The sequence below is a fragment of the Teleopsis dalmanni genome, chromosome 2, assembly GCF_002237135.1.
Source record: "Teleopsis dalmanni isolate 2A chromosome 2, ASM223713v2, whole genome shotgun sequence".
In the NCBI taxonomy this organism is placed as follows: Eukaryota; Metazoa; Arthropoda; class Insecta; order Diptera; family Diopsidae; genus Teleopsis; species Teleopsis dalmanni.
In genome coordinates, this window is record NC_051847.1 from 171,174,283 (window position 1) to 171,196,867 (window position 22,585).

At 28.9% G+C, this 22,585-nt stretch overlaps 1 protein-coding gene across 4 annotated transcripts in view; it reads left to right on the plus strand.

Moving 5' to 3' along the window:
• Window positions 1-2,787: 2,787 nt before the first annotated feature.
• The window catches only part of LOC119677310 (peripheral plasma membrane protein CASK), a gene marked incomplete at its 3' end in the record, with an annotated part of 73,242 nt that continues 53,444 nt past the window's right edge, over window positions 2,788-22,585 (plus strand). Inside the window, 11 exon segments of one of the 4 annotated variants that reach the window (XM_038088596.1) lie at window positions 2,788-3,312; window positions 10,322-10,722; window positions 10,863-10,975; window positions 13,016-13,142; window positions 13,228-13,305; window positions 13,370-13,551; window positions 13,625-13,800; window positions 13,864-13,986; window positions 14,042-14,189; window positions 14,254-14,432; window positions 14,493-14,654. In XM_038088596.1, coding sequence (XP_037944524.1) covers window positions 10,664-10,722; window positions 10,863-10,975; window positions 13,016-13,142; window positions 13,228-13,305; window positions 13,370-13,551; window positions 13,625-13,800; window positions 13,864-13,986; window positions 14,042-14,189; window positions 14,254-14,432; window positions 14,493-14,654 — 1,347 coding nt within the window. 4 annotated transcript variants of the gene reach the window in all.

A 22,585-nucleotide genomic window follows, 5' to 3' on the forward strand; every position in this document is an offset into this window, starting at 1 on the left:
CTATAAAATCCATGACGAGTTGGCGATAAGAAATGTGGAAAATGTTAAATATGGAAAATTGGCTTTAAATGCATTTGATTAATATATATATTCAAATATTATATAATATATACATATATTTTGTTATATTGTAATATAAAATTAACAATTTTTTTGTTTGACTTAATTATTGTGTTTAATAACCTAGTAGATAATATTGAAAAAATGGCACATATATGCACACATGACTTATCTATATAATATATATTACCTATATATATACCTATATACTTATATACTATATAAAGTATATAGGTATGATATATGGTAGGTGGAAAATACCTTTGGGGTAAGCACATTAGTGTATTTGATATATTTATGCATACATATCAGCATAACATTAAATGTAGTAATATATATACATATGAGTTTCTACTTATTTACCTAATAGGACTTAATAATTTTTCACAAATTAGTACTATTGAAAAATTATTTACATATTTTAATTAAAATCTATTTGAGATTGCTTAATCAATAACTCAATTTAATATCTCAAATGTCTTACAATGTAAGTTAAATTTTATTGCTTAAAATGTGTAAATATATTAAAATACATTAATATTTTATAATGCATATATATTATACATAATATATATTACAGAACGCTTATTAATATAGTACATATCCTTATACTCATATGATTGTACTAATATAATAAACACATAATAAAACAAATCTGAAGTACTGTGTTCTATATAAATTTTACAATATGTTTACATATAAAGTTATATAAAAAAAAGAACAACTCCTTCTTTTGAAAAATTAATTTAATTCTTGGCCCGCCAAAATATCTACGAAGTTAGTGCGGAACGAAATACGAAATTTTTTCGCCGCTTTTTTTTTTATAGCAAAATGTTTGTTTCTTTCTTTGCTATCCAGATTATATAAAAATATTTTAGCGGTAGTCTATTTATTAATAAATTAATAATGAAGTTTAAGAACTTCGATTTGCTTATCTTTTTGTACTAACAATAAAAATGTATTCACTCGTTTTCGATAGTTATTAATATGATTCATCTCTTTTTTCGATTTCTGCAATATTTCAGTATTTATTTTTTTATGATTAATTTATTTTCAATTTTTATAAAACTAGAAATTGAATGTTATAACAAAGTAATATTGTTCAAGATCTGTAGCTTTAAGCTTTATTGTCTCAAAGATGTGTAAATTTGGACATTGTAATTGTATTTAATAATTTGTATTTAGTTTAATTTTATTAGAAATAACACATACATACTTACAATAATTTCTACTTTTTCCACCTAAAACTACAAATAATTGCAAATTTTTTGACATCTTTTAAATCATCTGTTTTGTTAAGTTAAAAAAGTCATAATACTAAATTTTATTTAAAAAAATTATGAGGCGAAATAATTTCGCATTTCGTTCCATATTCAACTTTTTCGTTTTCTTGGTGGACTTTTCAATTTTTCTTATTCGAACATAAACTTTTATAGTAAATTTACTATAATATCATAGACACAAACCTTTAATGAATGCTGCCATATGTTTACGTCAAATACTTAATTACTTAAGTACTTAATTAATATACAATGAAATTTTTGAAAGATTAATATGTCACATCAATATATAATATATATATAGATATTTATATATATATGTGTATATAAATTATATATTTATTTATCAGAGTACTGTTTATTTAATTTTTGAAATAATGAATATAATTTATTTTGATTATATATAATATACATATGTATGTTACATATGCAATATAATATAATGTCGCGAATATGGATATATGTAAATATAGTATATTAATAACTATATATGTTTACAGCAAACTGAACATGTAGTTTTAACATTTATTTTGAATTATCTTATAGTTTGGATAAAGTGTTTAACTCTATCTCTGTCTTTATTGTTTTTATTATATTAAGTAAATATTTTAAAAGAGCTGTTGTTGTCTTAATATAAAGTCGTACTATTTACGAGAATATGGCTCTGAACTAGCAATATTTATGGCCAACTTTAGCCATAAAAAAAGATAAAATAAATGTTTATTATAAAAATTTTAAAAGTAAAATTATTAAAAATTCGATCAATTGAATAATAAATTTATTAAAATCTTATAAAATTTAAATCATTTCACATTTTATCAAAATTATATGATGAATGTAATATGATATATAATTGTTAAAAAATTCCAAAGTTGGGAATGAGAAATTATCTATTTATTTCATTTTAATTATATGAGAAATGATATTCAATTGAAAGTAAGTGATATATGTATATAATCAAATATTATTTAACTTATGCAAAACAAAATAAATAATTTCATGTAATTTGTTAGAGAGACAATTATTTTATATTAAATAAATAAAAATAATAATTATGGAATATACAATAGTATAAACTTATTAAAAAAAATTAAATTCAAATTCTATTACTACTTACTGAAAACCTTCCCATTTATTTCCCTAATCTTCTTTATATTTAATTTATGATAGAATAAAAAAAATATTTTTTGATAATATTTTATGAAAATGATTATGTGTTAATATTTTGAAATTATTTAAGTTTATTAATTTATTTCTAGTACAATGTAAAATGCACTGGCGATGAATATGAAATATATATTCTTATTATTTTAACAAATTAACACAATAAATTCACTTTGTACGTGGCAAATATTTCGAAGTTCAAATTCTTACATGATGGCATCACGATGCGGCTTTCCACAAGCAAATACCGAAAATCGAAGAATTCGAAATGAAAGCAGAATCTCCGAATGTCAGTAGAAAATTTGCAAGTGTCGATTTTAGGTGGGGAGTTTTAAAATTTAATGAATTAAACTACTGTAAAATTAATTAATATTTAATAAGTAATTAGTTTTATATATGCGTCGAGTGTTGTATTTCGGTCGATATAGTTTACGTAGTTTTGTCGTGTCGTTTTTGTAGATTTTTCGCGCAATTTTGTTTGTTTTTGGTACATTTTTACATCGTTTTGTGTCTGTAAAAAGCGTCGTCCTTTTGTGTCGGTCTAAAGGAGTTTACTATACGAAAAAACTCAATAAAAAAAATCCAAAAAAAAAATGCACTAATTACAAAACTTGTAATTGAATTCTCAACACCAACGAAAAAATTAATAAGTCTTAAGTGTTTGCTACTTATCTTGCTTAGTTGAATGGGGCTGAAGAGTGGGAGGAACAAAGTGTCAAGGAATTTGTAAAATGTAAAATACCTACAAGGTAAAATAAGAATATCAAGGACCTGTCACCGCCCAATAGGGTTGCATTTGAGTGTATTTGTAAGTATGTGAACTCCTAAAACGTATAAATATTTAAAGAGTTCTTAATTAATTTTACAATTTGCTAGTAAATATCAAAGTTGTGCATTATGAATTGTATAAATTTTGAATAAATTAAATAATTTCATAAATTTAAAAAAAATAATTTGTTCAAAATAAGACTGATTCACTCAACATTCCCTGTTATCGAAATTTGACATGCCACAGAATTTTTAATTATTATTGATAAAAAAAAAACAGAAATGAATATAATGAGATTAAGATAAGTGACAAAAATGACAAAAAACAAAACAACAAATGAAATAAATTAACAGCAATTTTGATTTGTAGAATTTAAAACAAACAAAAACAAGGCAGTAAAACAAAAAAAATGTCCAGAAAAAAGTACCTTTTGGCACGAGTACAGCACAAGGTTATTGCACTTTAAAACTACGAAAGGTGTAGATTTGTTGTAAATTCGGTCCTCGGTAGAATGCTTACACCCCTTTTCTCCTACTGTCAAGGTTGTTGCAGATATTGTTTTAACGATTTTAAACTCAATATATCCAATGAACCATTAAAAAATTCAAATAATTAAGTGATAATATAATATATATATATATATTTATGCACTCATAAATATGAGTATCATATAGATGCTATCTCTGCTTCTTATCAAAGATTACGTGAGATATTGTATATGAAGCAGTTCTCAAGTAATAAAAAAATATGAATAAAAATTTCACTTTTATTATTAACATATTAAAAACAGAATTTTTTATTAGTTTTTGAATAAAATGTGTTATCGTAAAGGCAAATTAATAATATTTCTGTTCTTTGAAAAGGCTTATGTGAATAAAAAATAAAAATTGTGAATTATTTTAAATAAGTAAAATTAAAAATAAAAACTAATTTACAATTTTTTATTCATATAAGCCTTTTCAAAAACCAGAAAAATTTAAAAAGAGAATTCTCACAACTACTCTAAACATATTAGTAATAGTTCTTATTTTATGTGGATTCCATGTTATTTTATTCTACCGTTCATACGAGTAAAATATGATGCTTCAACGGAAGTACTGGGTTGTATTTAATCGTTGTAAACGAGTGTCTCAGGAATGAACACACGGACACTCCGGAAACCATGCGAAATCCGTTGTACCATAAAATCATTTTCATGTTCTCATTACCAAATTTAATTTAAAATAAATCAAACAGATGTTATTTACATGAAACTTCTTGTTTTAGGTTAATTTAATAGAAATGAAACCTTTCGGAAACCTGCGTTAAGAATGTTTATAAGAAATAGATCTATTGTATACTGAATTTTCCAATTTCTCTCTATGTTTCTCTCTATGTTTCTCTCTAACTGAAAGTATCTTTTTGCAAAGAAAAAGTTCGACTTAGGGAAACTTCGAGTTGGAGAATGCTTTTATATTTTTTTATTTTTGAAAGAAACTATTTGAAATCAAATACACCACAGAAGTTATAGTGAAGTAAAATATTTAGAAATCTAGAAAGGTTTTGGGATTTTAATTTTTTTTCTTATTTTAAGCAAAAAGAGATTCCAATATATTTGAAGCCTTATAGTGATTATCAGTTGTAGTATCATCAGTTTGCAAATAAAAATTCAGAATTCTGAATGAGTCTTCAGCTTCATTCTTGGAAGGTTGATGACCATTTTCATCCACTGAATACACAACATAATTTTCCGTTGCGGTCAGAATTTGATTCACTAATTCAGAGCTATAATGCTCTGACCGTAGGAATGTTCGTCAACTGTAGGAAAGCTTGATGTACAAATTTTTTTTGTCAACCTCAATATAATAGTTAAAAGTAGCATTGGAAGTTATTTTATTTACTTTAAATCACGCTTCTTAATTCTGTTTCATCAATTCACGGTCTTCATCTAGGTTATTTAAGAAAACTAAAGGAATGTCGTCCTCTTCGTTCCATGTAGAAAATTGGCAAAATCCTGCTTTTTTAAAGCAGTGCGGTATTATTTGACTACTTACATCAATATCTCAAGCTTTTGTTATATATATGTTATATATATGTGTTATATCTTGTTTTTTGTTTGTTTGTATACGCTTTAGTGCTTCTTTTACGATTCTTTTGTGATAGTTACACTTATTATTTCCTAATCAAGCGGTTGCAACTCCGTCATACTCTTAGGTTGAAAGCTTCGACCCATAAATATTGTAAAAGTTGTGAAGATAAAGCGGAAGAAGAAACAGTGAGCATTTTTTTTAGCTGCCTGACACTAGCTATTAGCAGGGTGTTAGAGATATATTCTTGACAAACTTGTCGTTAGCTCTTTCACAGATGTGTCCAGCACATCTGTAAGTTTAAAAGCATACTGCGTTTTATAAGAGCTTCATAATGATTTCATCAGTAATACAGTTAAGGTGTTGCATTGGGCAGTGGTATCACAATGGAGCAGTAGGATCTAAGTGTGTTAGTCAACTACACCAACGGCCACATTAGTCAAACCTGACCTATGATACAAAGTAATAAAAACCAATCGTGGTCTTTTCATAAATATGCTAATCTATATCATTGTTGATTCAATTTTCTAACTGAATAAGTATGAATACTGATAATGTGTATTTATCGCAGTAACTATAGTTTATATATGTATCCTTATACGGACAACCATTTGTGGAAAAAGCATTTTCAGAATAGAGTTTAGATACAATATAGATTTATCTCCTATCTTGAAAATTGAAAATCAAAAATTTTGAAGAAAATTTTGTATTTTTCTGTAGCAATGTTTTTTATATATTTATCATCGTTGTTGCATTAATATTTTAAAATTTCTTTGTAACTTTTATATTCATACACTGGTTGACAAAACTGTCATCTTCATTTTCATTTGACAAAGGTTTTTGATGTTTACTAAAACAAATGCACAGAAGAAGAAATACTTCAGTACCTTTCCTTCAACGCAACAGTACTTCGTTGATATGTCTTTGATAACGAAATTTCGAAATTTGTTTTGGTTGTATGGAGTTAAACACATCCAATCAATAGACTCGTAACCGCAAACTAAAATCACACAAAACTGTCATATATCTACATCAGTGAAAACCACACAAATGCCAACTTATTAGTTGGCATCTTACATGTTTAATGTGTGACCCTTGGTATTGAGTTAAAAATGTAAATAACTAAATCTATGTAATGATTCCACAGCTTCTTTGGTCGAAGAGCCAAATACTTTCAGAATCAGTGTCATGTGTTATGAAAATTGACATAAGAACGAACATTTGTTTAGATCATTAAGGAACTCACTTGAAATGTCGAAGCCTTTTATGTCTACAGTGAACTTTCATCATGGAAATCACGTAGATCATATTCAGGGAAATACTATTAACATTGAAAAGGATTAATGGAAACAATCTCAGAAGTTTTTGTTTTTGCCCAAGTCTGTTGTTAGTATCTAAACTAATTTTACAGTTGAAAATTCTACTTACTATAGAATGCAATCTTATCATACAAGTCCAAACGTTTAGCACTCTAGAAATATGTTGAAAATTTGTTTTTAGAATCAATTTTATTAACTAATGATATCATTTGTATTATTTCAAATGAATAGTTTGTTGTTTGACGAAGTCTGTCCATTTGTCTGTTTGTCTATTATTATTGAACTAGGATATTTTTCCATTTCTTAACTAAATGAAGACAGCTCAAGTCTGCACTTTTATCTGTATATCCGTTTGGGTGCCTATCTATTATTATTAAACTGGTTACTTTTTTCAAGTTTATACGAGGGTTGATCTTTTAAGTCTTTTAAGTGGTTAATCAGTAAAAATGGTTTTATTGTTTTTCGCAGTATTCTCTATGACGAGCAACACAGTTTTACATTTGATTGAATTAATTTTCAAAACAGTTTTACCACTCTGAAGTTGACATTTCATAAACCAAGATCTTGGATGTGTCAACGAGCAGTTCGGGTGCAGAAAAACGCTCGTTACGCATTTAATGTTAAGGTTTGGGAATAAAAAGAAGTCATTGGATGCTAAATCGGGACTGTCGTGGTGGAAGAAGATCTTCCTTCGACGGTTGGTTTTCCTGAATTCTTGGAAAAGTTCCGGTAAACAAATAGTTGCGTAGCACTCAGAATTGACCAATTTACATTGCTCAAGTGGTATAGTTGCGACATGGCTGTTTTTTCTTAAAAGAATGCTACCATTTACTTGTCGTCTTTGGATGATATTGACGAAATCCGACCAGAAGAAAACGACGACTACGCTTATTAAACCAGCATTTTACAGTCGGTGGAGGTTTTGTTGTGTTCGAATCACTTTGTTCTATTTCGAACCAAAAATCACGTTAACGTCTATTTTATTCACTTTATTTCCGTGTTTTAAACTGAGAATGTAGTCTCGAGAGTGAAAATTGCTTGTCTTATAATAATGTAGACTTGTTTTTTTTACCGCAGTTCTAAATGACTTATAATTTATGACTTACTTATTATGTAGTCTGTTATTAAAATTAATTATATTAATATAATTTTATAAAAATAAAGATTGTAATATTTTTTACAGAGTTAGGGATACACAGATGTAAAGGAAAAATATTTCAACTTCTCTAATATATTTAAAATATTTTGAGAATAATTTTAATTAAATATTAGTTTTTAAGGGCAATAGTTATAATATAGCTCTGATATTATAGTTGACTTTTTAATGGCTTTTTTATATTAACGCTTCTTGCCGGGTCTCAGGGTTCAAAAGTAATCTCTGTTACATGAAACCAGTGCTTTGTAAAACACTATGATCCACACTTTTCTTGAATTGTGTTTTGATATGCACTTTGTTTATAAAAGCCTAAGGAGGTTACTCGTGCTCAAAAGATATTGTTGATAGAGAGATTGTAAGTATAAAATATATAGATTATATATGACTTTTAAAGTCAATTATCCCGAAAGAAACCATGTTTCTTAATAGAAACTATTGTTTTACTAGAAAAGTGTCCTCATCTTTCACTGATGATAAGTATTTCCCAATACTCGATATAGCTGTATGGCCAGCCAAAGATTCCATTAATTAAAAATAAAAAATTTTGATTGTTGTAATTTACTATTGTTCAAAATACCTCTATATGCAGTTTTTCTTAGTTGTGACAGATATGCTTTGCAGATACATAATTAGTTTGTCAGATATTGAGACTTTTTTGATTTAATCTTCAACCTAATCTGAAGTATTCCACACATTACTTTTTGTTTCTTGTATTAAGGTGTTAGCTGTGATGCAATTGAATACACCGATCTAGTATTCAATTTCATCAAGAGTTGTAGAATCATCTGTGAAGCACTTGGCCCCAACAGACAACAAGAGGTGTATAGAAACGAGAGGATGAAGGATGAAGACCTTCAAAAACTCCCTTCGAAAAAGCTGGTTCTCGATATACTAAACTTCTACATACGAAGCGGTGCACAATATATCAAGTTGATCGCAGTGCAAAGGGTATAGGCCAAGGTGTCAGCTAATATTGTTTTGTAAAAATTTATGTAAATGTAATTTTTTTTTGTCAATTGAATATTTTCTCAACCTAATGAATAAAATTTATACTTTGTTTTTGTATTAAATTTTAAATTTCAATTGTTTGTGTTATTAAAAAAGATTTATGTACGTAGGTATTTTAATTAAAAAATTCTTCAAAACATTTTATTTTGGCAAAATCTTATTTCTACTAGCTTCTCAATATTGTTTTCCACTTAATACTATTATTTACTTAGCTCTATTATTTTATTATTATCATTGGCATACGAAAACACAAATCACAGTACAAATATTTATTTAAAATATTTGAAGTTTTTATGTACTTTAATTTGGTATATACTACACCACAGTTTTACGTCATGGTTAATATAAAATACACAACACGATTAACTTTTAAGAACTTTTAAGATACTTTAGCTCTCCTTTTGAATTTATTTAATTTTATTTAATTAAGATTTAATTTGAAACAAATTGACTATATAAGACAATGGGAAGAATCTCATGATGGTGGAAAATTAGGAGACCAAAACTGAATTTGGTTGTATCGGCATTGAGGAAGAAGAGAAAGGTAGTTTAGGTTTCGAGTGTAGAATAACTTTTAGGTTTTCTCATTTACATTTTAAAGCTTTAACTAAAATTTCTATTTAAATGTCGCTTTATCTGTTGAAAATCCCCATAAGTGAATTCCTTTTCGATGAGGTTCCCTTCAAAGTTTTTATATATTTTATTTTTCAATATTATCTATCAAAAGAAAGGTAGAAAAAAGTATATAATCAAGCACGTGATTCCATTTTATTCCGCTTTCCTGTTTACTCTGAATTTGTTTTATTTTATTTTATTCTATTTTATTTTAGTTTACTTTATTTTATGTTTATAAATCAAATAAATAAAATAAATTCAAAATATTTGCTACCTTCGCAAATTGGCTATCAGTTTCATAGTTGTCAATTCACGAAATAGGAAAAAAAAAGAAAATATGAATTCTGCATCGGCATACAATTATCCCATGGAAGAATGTTCTCCCAAACCTGCCGCTCGATGACTATCGCTTAGAATCTATTTCCGGTTGAAAATTAATTTCTTTTTAGGCGCATTGACAGTGAGAGGTGTTCCTTCCTTCGTATACATCCGAAAAGTGAAGCCAAGCATAGATAAACATTTTTCTTTTAATATTTTTTTGTATTATATTATTCTATTCTGCACCCTTGTTCCCTTATTCCCTTGTAATGGGTTGTCTTCGTCTGCTTACCACCGTTAAATGCGTTCACCATAACCGTTCCAAAAATGAGCACCGAACAAAAAAAGGCAAAAAGTTGTTCTCAAAGTATGATTGACATGTTCATGTTTAAGATGCTGTTAAAATACCTAAAAGCGTTAAAATTAGTGGGGGCGACGATGGCGGAGGTAGCAGTATTGGTGGTGTGGTATACATGGCAATTGAATTAAATTTTGAAGAAATATTTTACTTGTTTTTCATAACTTAATTATACGCATTTTTAAAATAATTTATTTTATACTTTTAGGTTTTTTTTTGTTTTTGTTTTCCGTAAAGACATGAATTCTTAAAATAACAAACGAAGTGGAGAAGACTCTAGAGAAAATATACACAGTGGCGAAAAGTAGAAGTGGTTGTGGAAGCAGAAGCAGAATCAGAGGCAGAAAAGATCATCACAATAAAACGCGTTAACCGAAGGCGATTTATAGTAACGAACTGACGAACTGACGAATTGACGAACTGAAGACCTGAGCACTACGCCTGCACTACGCCTGCACAACTCAACACAACTCAACACAACTCAACTCATCAGTATTCCTCCTTAAACAAAGCAATTTAGTGTTGGGCAGCAGTTCATCAATTATACAAAATGGCAGAAGATGAAATCCTATTCGACGATGTTTACGAGTTGTGTGAAGTTATTGGCAAGTAAGTGATGAAAGTTTGTGACATCATTTGTTTTATTTAACTTTATTTGTTTCTGCTACCAAAAGTGAAAATAAATCAACAGCTTCGAAAGTAAGATGCTTTCATTAATATAATTTTTCTTCTTCTTCTTTTGGTTTCAGGGGACCATTCTCAATTGTACGCCGCTGTATACACAGGGAATCGAACCAGCAGTTTGCTGTTAAAATAGTAGATGTTGCGAAATTCACTGCTAGCCCTGGTCTAAGTACATCTGGTAAGCTCGGGCATTCTTGTTATGTGAATAAATTATAATTAAGCAGATCAATTATTCAAAATTATGTTTCCAAAGAGCATTTATGTTGCAACAATTCGCCAATTGATACGACCTTCAAAAAATATACAGTCACTTTGACTAACGGCTATGCTGTTTTCTATATATATAAATATGTATACTCTCGTTTACATATATGAATTATTGAAAATATTACTGCCTATTAAGTTTTTGTTGAATCCATGACGTATATTAGACATTATGACAGTTGCAGATGGTGCTGTCTACTCAATTTGTGTTTGTTTTTACTTCTACTTTTACTTCCAACAAAAAAAAAAATAATAGAAGAAATCCATAAAATTGCAAAATATTAGAAAATAAATAAAAACAAAATTTGTTATTGAAATACTTGTAGATTCTTACATTGTTATGAATTATAATATATATGTATATATATATCACTACTTATAGTATTTGAGTAATTGAACATCTTTAAGATTAAGGGACTGAGTAAAATGTGAAATATGTTTGAAGAAGTTTGGAATTTAATTAACAATATCAAATCGAAATCTGAAAATATTTTTATATAAATTACGAAAATACTTGTACTTTTTTAAAATAAGAATGGAAGCGAAATTCTTCCAAATGCTTATTTCAACAAGCACATAACTTTAGGGAAGGGTATGAAGAGCTGAAGCCTATTGAAAAGTTATATGTACGTAAATAGATCTTTGATAAAATGCTGTTGTCTCCAGTAAAAATGAGTGAAAATTACGACTTGGATCTTCTTACGAGTTTGTGTATTCTACTAATCACAATAGCTACCACTAAAATATTGTTTTATATCATAAAAAATAATAACAATTTTATCAAGAAATGAATGTGGCCATTATAGACTGAGTGTGAATGCTATAATTTCGATTCTATGGTAGCTTGTATTCTTAGTCATTATCAAAATCAAGAATATCTATTTTTAATTTAAGAAACAATTTTAGTACTGTAAATATAATACAGTATTTAGACCATCTTCTGCTAAATTCTTAAAAATAATCTTTATTATCTTATATCTAAGCATTCTTTGAGTTTAACTTTAACAATTGTGGCAGATATCTTTATAGCAAACTAAATGCTTTTCCTGGTGCAAAATATTTGGATTTGGTTAATTGGAACAGTTAGCATGCCCACATAAACAATGGTATTACAATGACTAAAATGATCCAAAAGTTATGCTAAGTAGGCCGTTATTTTTGCAAGACGATTTGCTATTTGCAACCTCCCTTTCAACACACAGACTAAAAATCATGCAAAAGCAGAACATTTTTACGAATAATATTTGTAGTAATATATGGTAACGGTATAAGGGATTAGAAGAAACGAAGTTAGAATATGTGAGGTGCTAATTGAAATTTGCCTGGGTTAAAGTGAATGGATCGTGGTACTTCATTGGGATGAAGTCTTAAATAAATAGGGTTCTAGTTGGTGTGTGTGGGAGGACATGAAAACTGCTGCAGTTTTAAGTCATGGGTTCTTTATATGCGGCAATTAAATGATCGGAAAGTGGCTATATCTTGAGAACAGTTTTTGTTACACGAAGCAGACATTTTCTGCTCTAGAGATTTCAGACGAATGTCTGGTGAGGACTTATTGTGAGGAAAACTTGACTTCAAATAAGATTAAGAATTAAGAATTAATATATTGTTTATATGTTCTCGTAATAGTTTTTTAAATAGTAAATTTAAGTAAAATTCTATTGTTCACTTTAAATAGTACTTATACCATTCTTTAACTCGTTTGTTATCGATTCGTTTTAAATTTGAAATGTAGGTTCGCGTGTTTAATCGTTAATAGACTAAGCCAATGTCACACTTACATCTTTGGAGTTAAAATCTGAATATTAGCAATTCTCTTTTCTATTCGAAATAGATATTTTTGTTATACGATAGAACAGTTTTAATTGTAAATTTTTTTTCTAGTTATTATTTTATTTAATAGTAAAATTATTTGAAGCAGTTTTTAAGTAAATAGCATGTTTAATTTAATTAGAACAAAATATGCTAATTTCAGACCTGAAGAGAGAAGCCACAATATGTCATATGTTAAAGCATCCACACATAGTAGAGTTGCTCGAGACATACAGTTCAGAAGGCATGCTTTATATGGTATTCGAATTGTAAGTAAATGAAAATATAGATTATCCCAAACTTAAATTTTTAATATTTCTGTAATTTATAAATTCTAAAATCTTTTTATTTTAGTATGGAAGGTTCAGACTTGTGTTTCGAAGTAGTGAGAAGGGCAGTTGCGGGTTTTGTTTATAGTGAAGCTGTTGCATGGTAAGAAAATAGTATTGTATATAACATTCTGTATTGTACATTATAATTATTTTATATTTTAAAGTCATTATATGCGACAAATTTTGGAGGCTTTGCGATATTGTCATGAGAACGATATTCTGCATCGAGATGTACGACCAGCATGTGCACTTTTAGCTACTGTAGATAATTCGGCACCAGTAAAATTGGGTGGTTTTGGCTCAGCTATACAATTGCCTGGTGGCAGAGAAACAATAGAAACACATGGTAAGTCTCTATAGCAACAACACAATATATAAAACAATTAAAATTTTATATATTTTTAATAATTTAATTCTAGGGCGCGTTGGTTGTCCGCACTATATGTCACCAGAAGTAGTTACGCGACGTTCTTATGGTAAAGGGTGTGATGTATGGGGTGCAGGTGTTATGCTGCATGTACTGCTCTCAGGTCGACTACCATTTTTAGGATCCGGTATTAGATTACAAAACTCTATTGCGCGTGGACGTCTTACGGTACGAGTTAAAAGTATTATAAAATTAATTGAATTAAAATAAATGTTTCTTCTTTTTTATTAGTTTGAAGCGCCAGAGTGGAAATCAATATCAGCAACTGCCAAAGACTTAGTAATGAAAATGCTTGCAGCAAATCCGCATCATAGATTATCAATTGCTGAAGTGTTAGAACATCCATGGATGCGGGTATGTTTCTTTTATTTAAATATATATCATTATTAAATTAATATTTGATCTATAGGATAGGGATAAATTACAACGACAACATTTAGCTGATACAGTTGAAGAATTAAAACGTTATAATGCTAGACGTAAGTTAAAAGGTGCTGTTCAAGCTATTGCTGGCGGTACTACATTAGATCCACTTTTTGGCACAGACACTGATTCAAGTAAATTAATAAAATTATTGGATAGAGTTTTTAGAGAAAGACATTTATCATTTCTAAATTTTAGTGCCTGTTGCATCAGCTTCAGATATGTTAAACGAATGGGCTGATGAAGAAGCTGGTATTGAAGCTGTGCAAAGAATACTTGACTGCCTTGATGATATATATGCTTTACAAGACTCAAATGTTGATCCAGATGTACTACGTGAAATGTTACGTGATGGTAGATTACATCAGTTCTTACAAGTATGTATAAAATAGTTTTTGTTTTAACTAATATATTGTTCTAATTTGATATATTTTTAGTTATTCGATCGTATAAGCTCAACAGTTATATCACCAAATCGCGCTCCACCTGGAGATGCTGTAACACGTAGCAGAGATGTGATAGAATTATTGGCTTCCGCGGGTGGAAATAAATTTCTGAAAGATGAACTAATGCAAGTTTTAGCAACACCACATGTACAGGTAAGTGTTTTTCTATTGAGAATTTATTATATGTATTGTGTCAAGAATCTTCTTAAGTGCTATTAGTTAACATTTTGAGTATTCATAATAGTTTCATCTTAAAACTATTTGCATTTTATAAATAAACTTTAATCAATTATTTCATGGTAATAAAAATTATAAGCGATAGTTTATATATTTTATCCAAAATTATACAAATTTATTATTAAATATTTATATATTTAATAAACAATATTTTTAAAGTAAATATTTATAATATATTATATTGTTATTATATTATTATAATATTATTTAAAATATTTTGAAGTAAGTATTAGATTTGCTGTGAAAAAACTACGCTTTCTTTATATGGTGACAAAGAAGCTATAATAAAATTTAGATGGTTTTCGAATTGCAAAGAAAGAAAGAAAGGACAAACAGGCACGAGTTCTAAGCGTGGCACTTGCAGTCCAAACAAATTATATACGGACTATAAACTAGTTAAAAATTTGATTATTTCCTAACACCACTGATGATGAGTACTTGGTAATACTCGAAACAGCGTTGTATGGTCAGCCAAATTTCAATAAAATTAAATAAATTTTTGTTTGTCGTTTCTTTCTTTGCTATTCGGAAACCCTCTAAATTATTTATATTTATAAATTTATAATAAATATAATAAATTTAGTAATATATATATATATAAATATGATGTATAAATGTATAAATAAACACATATATATATATATATATATATATACTTATATATAAATAAATATACATTTATAAATATGTTTAAAGCTAATATTTTGAGTGATATAAAAAAAATATTTATTTTTATCTTAATATATTTTTTTTAATTAAAGTTTCTTTGAAATATGATTCGATATTTATTCAAATGAAAAATACCATAGATCATCTATTTTAAATGCCTATTGACTATTGACTCCTTTACTGGTATGATAAGAGCAACATTCAAATTATTATTTATATATAATTTTAAATATAGTTTATAGTTGCATTTCTTAGAGCTAATAAAAGATAACTTTTATTTAAAAGATCAGTATTCGAAATTCTTTGAGCCGGTTTATTTTACGCCATAATCTATTGATACAATATACAATATTGCAGTCTATCGATTTCTCGTCTCGTTTGTAGTTTAGAAAACAAATTCTTGACGTCAATTAAAAGGAGCAAATTAGTGTTCTGTAAGAAATTGTGGAATTAAACCAATGTATTTCACAACATCGCCAACCATCGAATTTGATATATTATCTTACCACATAATATTCTATGGTTTGTATTAATCAATGTCTTTATTTTACCTTTGTAAGCATAAGTTGTCCTTCCAGAGCAAAATTTCAGAAACCTGTTCTGGTTTGGTGTTCTGTTAACATGTGTTCTCTTAGTAATAAAAAAGTAAAATACTTATATATGCTAATAAATGCTAATAAAGAAACACTTAAAATAAAACAAACTTCTTCACTAATAAGTTTTGCCATATCAGTTCTCAAGATATATAATGACAATACTGCTTAGATGTAAACTTAAGCACTAAAAACCTCGTTTGAGTTTTTTATTGAAAAAAGCAATATTTTTCAAATAACCTATACTGCATACCCTTTCCTGGTATTCTCAATACCAAATTAGATTTGAGCATTTCAAACAGGAAGAACTAGCTTTTTGGCTTAGGTTGTTATGTCTTGTAGACAAGCTCTGCAGTCTCTATATTATCGTTTAGTATATTTAGTCATTCTCTGTGTTTCTGGATAACCAATGGATTTGTTGAAAGATAGAAATTTCCATCAAAAATGTTTTATTAGCAAATTGATAAGAACGTTTTTTATTCGATTTTTGATACCAATGTGTATCAATACTCGTATATGTACAGATTAATTGCCAAGTTAACATAGGAAATTAAGTAAAAAAGACAGAATGAAAGTAGATCATATCATCTTATAAGATTTCAAACAAAGTATATAGGAGTCTAATCAGAATTATCGGTGAGGTATATATTTTTTATTTGTGTTTATAAAATCCTTTTTAAGAACTTTGTTGTCATATCTTTTTTAATGATCGAGAGTTAATAGAACTTTTAAGAAATTATCTGTGAGCATAAGTCATTAACGAAATTAGTAGGGTTAAATAAGAAAAAACCGCGACTGTCGGATCGAGGACTAATTTGGCAAGTAAAAGAAAAACATAAAAACAAACATAAAAAACATAGTGAATATATAAAAATTTAGAACAGTCCATCGTTATTAAAAAAACTATTTGTATTGTAATGTGTAATTTAACAAATAAAATTTAAATTTATTTTTTAAATATTTTGTATATTTAAGCTCACTTCACGTGCCACTTTAAGTCTTGTTGACTTGTTTCGACAATATATTCATGCCTCCTCGTCTCTTTACGCGTTCTGTTTGTTTTGAAAAACTGTCAATATTGTAAATTGACGGACAGTACTAATACACGAGCCACTCTATCAACGGGTATAAACAAACTAATCGTTAGATGGCACTAAAAACAGACATGGAAGCATTATATTCTTTCTTAAAGTGTTAAAATTTAAAATTATTTGATATTTCATATGAAATTTAAAAAAATAATAAATTATATATGAATATATATGAAATTTAAAAAAACAATAAATTATATATGAATATATATGAAATTTAAAAAAATAATTAATTAATTTTAATTTTCGGGCGCCACGATTTGAAAACGGATTCTCATAAATCTCAATCTTCTGAGGAACTTATTCCACTATGCTATAGTTAGACGGTATAGCTAGACTGTTGATATATGGGGCTTTAATGTTTTAAATTTTTTATATTAATTACAGTAACAAGAACTAAAAAGCATATCTAGTTGTAATTAATATAAACAGTTTTTACATATATACCATAGTGAAGCGTCTACTTGTTATTAGTGTTTTTTATGTAAAATTTTGTGACTTTAAAGCCATATATATCGAAAATTAAGCCATATATATCGAGAATTAAGTGGAAAAAGTTATACAGAATATTAAAATTGATTAAAATCCTTTGGTAAATCGTGACAGCCAGGAAATCGGAATCATGCTTCAAATATCAAAGAGAATTTTCACTGCTGAGTTTGGCGCATTTATTTTGCGTATAGCCAAATGCTTTGTTGTGGATTTTATATTTAAATTTATTGCTTAAAAAAATATCCTTTAAACATTTTTTAGCGCCATGTGACTTCAGTTTTATTTGGTTACTGAAATATATGTATGTATGAATGAACAAATAAATGTTTTTATTCATTTGTTCAAAGTAAAAAACAAATATGTTTTAGAGTAATTTAATATAAAATTTTTATAATAGAGAGGTTTTTGAACAGTAGTGTGTTTGAACAACCTTTTTATTAAAACAATAGTTTCTATAAATAAAATAGTTTTTATCATAATTGACTTTAACATCAAATTTAATATAAAGTTGTTGAAGCTTCAGGTACACAGACTTCAGCTCATATTATTGAGTGTTGAAAATGAATATACATATTTTCAAAAGTAATATCGTAATAACATATAAAGATAAATAATATTTTACTTAGAGCTTAGTTGAGGTACTTCGAGCTCAACTCATACTGTAGTGAACTGAAATCGAATACACATGTATACAAAAGCAATGTTATAATATTATAAATTTTTTTTGTGGGTGAGAATGTGAAATTACGTTGTGCACCGTTAAAGTAATCGTCCGCAGAATGGTATGCCTGACTCCTACTGTATAATATACGGATTAAAACACAATTTCTTCTTTTTTGGAACTGCACCCCTTAGGATCAACTTCGAATTACTTCGGGGAGGATCTCTTATTCATAAAATATGTATGGTGTATACTTCTTGTAGAACCTACTTCCAGGCACCCACTCCTGTTCCGATTCAGAAGTCTTTAGATTGCTATTGTCTATGCTGCGTCCAGTTGTTTCCTTTTTCCGGATCACGTTTCATATGAATTGTGTGATTTTGTTCCAATTTTCTGTTTGTTCTCTTAAATTTTCAATGATATTTTCGACAATGAAGTGATCAATATTCTCTTCTAGCAACGTTCTTTCTTCATGCCAAAATCTTTCACAGTTGAAAAAAAAGTGTTTAGCATTGTCTTTCTCTGTTCCACAATATATATAGTACTCTGTTTTTCGTTTTCTATATAAATTTTTAAAAACATCCATAACCATAGCTAGCTGGGTTTGTTGCACTCGGGTAAAATTTGTCATCCATCTTCATTTTGAATCTGAGTTCCATCGTTGTTGATAAATCCGGAAGGTTTGTTCTCTTACGTATTAAAATTTTATTGAGTTATTTACCGATCTCAGTTCTCTGCGTTTTCTTCGTTCGTAGGGGTTTCAAGTAAATAGGTATGATTCCGCCGATCAGTAGAACTACTGCCTTGGATACAGTTCGGTACGCAAAAGCTGTACAGTTTTTCTTTTTTTTTTTCATGAGCTTTTCTTCTACATGCAATTTTTAAATCGTCTGCACAAATCTTGCATATATAAAGTACTATGGTTTGTGGTGGGATTTCTTAAGTTAGCTATCAGTGTTGCTTAAGATGCAGCAACTTTGCTTGCATTTGCCGATGTTTGTTTTATTTGAGCCCAATAAGTCGACTTGGAGTCTAGTCCCAATCCCCAGTATGTAATCGCCTTTTGCGGGTTTATGGTGTTGTCATTGATATGCATCCCAATTTCTAATGGTATATGCGTTTAGTTAGATAAATAATATATATTATATAAATAATATATATTAATATATAAATAATATATATTAATACATACAATAGTAATAAATGATTTGATCGGAATATATGTGACTGAAGAAATAAGGATAACACACACATGTTATAATAATATTTGTATAACCAGATTGTAGTTATATTAATTGCCCCTTTCAAGGAGCATAGTTTGCCTTTTTAACAACACACAGTCGGCAGTCAGCAATAACAGCCATCGTAGCCATCGCAACCATCGCATCCTTGTGCTTATGTGCATAAGTTTTTGCAGATGCAAGTGTGTACACATAAACACAGACCCAACCAAGTACGTTGCTTAAGAGTTACGACGTGTGCCAACTGGTATGTCTCAACGAATCTGTTTGTAATGCAAAAGATTACTCCTTTTTTATTATATGTTTTTTAGAGCAGCCTCATTTTCATAAATTTGCATATTTCCCAAACTGAAATCTGGTCATATTTACCAAACAAGACTCAACACACAACGGAACACAACGTAACGCAACACAACGCAACATACAAAGTTAGTTTGAAATAAAAAAAAGTAAAAATAGGAATAAATAAAAAATAAAAACACAAAAAAATAAAAAATAAAAAATAAAAAATAGTCCTCCAACTAGGCGCGCTAAAGCGCTGCATCGAGGGATAGTGTTAGTGATTTTCATGTGGTGTGATTTGGTACTGCCGGACCACATATTTTAGTCAGCACACTCTCCGTCCGCTCTTACGTTGTCTGCCGCTATATTTTGTTGCTCTCAATCTTGCATATGGTGTATGCAGCTGAATGCAGTGGCAGTGTCAGTGGGCGACGAACGATTGTCGGCGGGAGCTCAACTTCCTTGTTGGTTGAGTGTTTTCGGTCGGTCGGTCGGTGCCGTTGGTTTTGGGTGAGCTGGCAGTTATGCAGAAAAGATTTGAAGATGTGGATTACATATCTTTGTTGTTTGCGTTGAGTTGCATTCTGCATTCGTTCGTAATTTACTACAACAAATGCGCACACTTAGTTGTTCTCAGCATCAGCCAGCCTATCCTCAGCCTATCCGCTAGAGGCTTAGTAAAGCTTCGTTGTTCCTGCAACAAATCGTTTGATTTATTTGACAATCGTTAAGTCACGTGGAAAAAAGCTGCTAATGATATTTATGTTTTTTGTAGAAAAAAAAATATTGCTATTCAGTAACTTACGTGTATTGTTGTATTGTTGTTGTCAATGCCGCACCCTATAACCAATAATGCGGCTGTCAAGTGTTTTTATTGTAATAACTCAGAAGGAAAAGACCTTCGTTATAAAAAAAAAAATTATAAAAAAATGCAAAAAATTACAAAAAATAAATACATAAATAAAATAAAATTTATTGAGTGACCAAAGCAGTGTACCAGAAACGAACTCAACTAACCGTTTGAATCCTCTGCTGCAAAACGTGCCCATGTGCAACTGTTCTGACATGGATACGCATAGCCTGACCCAATTAAATTGTACCACTAGAGTAGTAGTATTCGTGCCAATTAGCCTGCACTTGCCTAACCCAAATGATGATGACGATTTCATTATGCCACGTGAGTGCTGCAATTTTGGCGGCAAAAGCTCTTGCATTTACAATATACTTAAAAATTCAATAACTCATAACTCAAGTGATATACTGTATACTGTATGTTATATTGTATAATATAATTTTAAATATTCCCTAAACAAGAATAATATAGAAAAAATATAATGTAAGCAAAAAAAAAAAAAAATGTTGGTTGAGTTGTAAATTTAAAATATAATATATAAACAAAAAAAAAAAAGAAACAAATATTTTCATTTTATGCTTCGATGATGTTTGCTTCCAAGAAAATTTCACGGATTGTGATTCTAAAACAAAGTTTACATGAATGTTTTTGTTTTCGAAAACTAAAATTTGGTTTAGCCAAACCGACGACGACAATAGCCAAAAATCCAGTGACCTAATGCAAAACAGAAAACGTATATAAATGTAACAAAACCAAAAAAAATCAAAAAAAAACCAACAAAAAAAGATATAAATTGAAAAAATGTGCTAGTGAATCTTAACAATAGCAACAACGATAAAAATTACAGCTCGGATAATAATCAGAACATACAAAATAAAAGTAATAAATATACAAAGAACTTTTGAATGGATGAGGACGAAGATTATGATTCATCGTCAGCATCACCATCACCATCAGCATCAGCATCAGCATCGGCATCGATTGTTTTTCAGTGGATTGGCTTGGAAACAGCGGAACAACTACCAGCATACATAACCAGATACTACAATAATTTACATCAGAAGGTAAATTGCTTTTGACACATACAGCAGAACCAAATGCTATATTCATACTGTACATACGACTTAGCTTTGTACATTGTACACTTTGTACTGTACGTTGTTCGGAGTGCACAGTGCACAGTGCACAGTGCACAACTTAACGGTTACGGTTATGTGCTCAATATCCGTTGGCATCGAATTCATTTTAACGATTCATGACAAATTTGCTTGATTTGTTTGGTATGTTAGGTTTCTGGGTTTGCTGGGCTTGACTATGGCTGGGTTTGACTGTGTTTACTGGTTTTGTTGGGTTGTGTTTGGCTGTTTGAATGTTTGACTGTTTACTGGGTTTAATTCGCATTGATGGTGTTCAAGTGAGTTTGTTTGCTTGCTTGTTGGTTTGTTTATTTTTTTTTATTTTTATTTTTTGATTATAAAAATGTTTGTGATACTCATAATATGAATGCATATATATATTGTATAATTTATTATTCAAATATATACACATTTGTATGAATCCTTGACCTACAGCAAAAGGTCCTTGGATTTAACTATGTTTAAAGCAAAGTGTAAAGCGCGCATTGCGCATTAATTTAAAATTCACAAAGTCTTTATATTCAAATTCGGGGTGGAAATGTGAAAATGTGGAAATGTGGAAAAACTCCTTATGCTATACAGTTCAGTTATGTGCTTATAATAACGATGAAGCTGCATCCATCCTTAGCAAGGCGAAAGCAAATAAAACAGTTACACACTTACATTTTCATTTGTATTCTCTTATAAGTACATATACACACGCACGAATATATATATATAATATTATATTTTTCTTTGTACTAAACTAAGCAAATAATGGAAGACGTGTAACCTACTCGGGTGGGAGAACAAAGATTTTCTTAAGTCGGTCACAATCATCATCATCTTG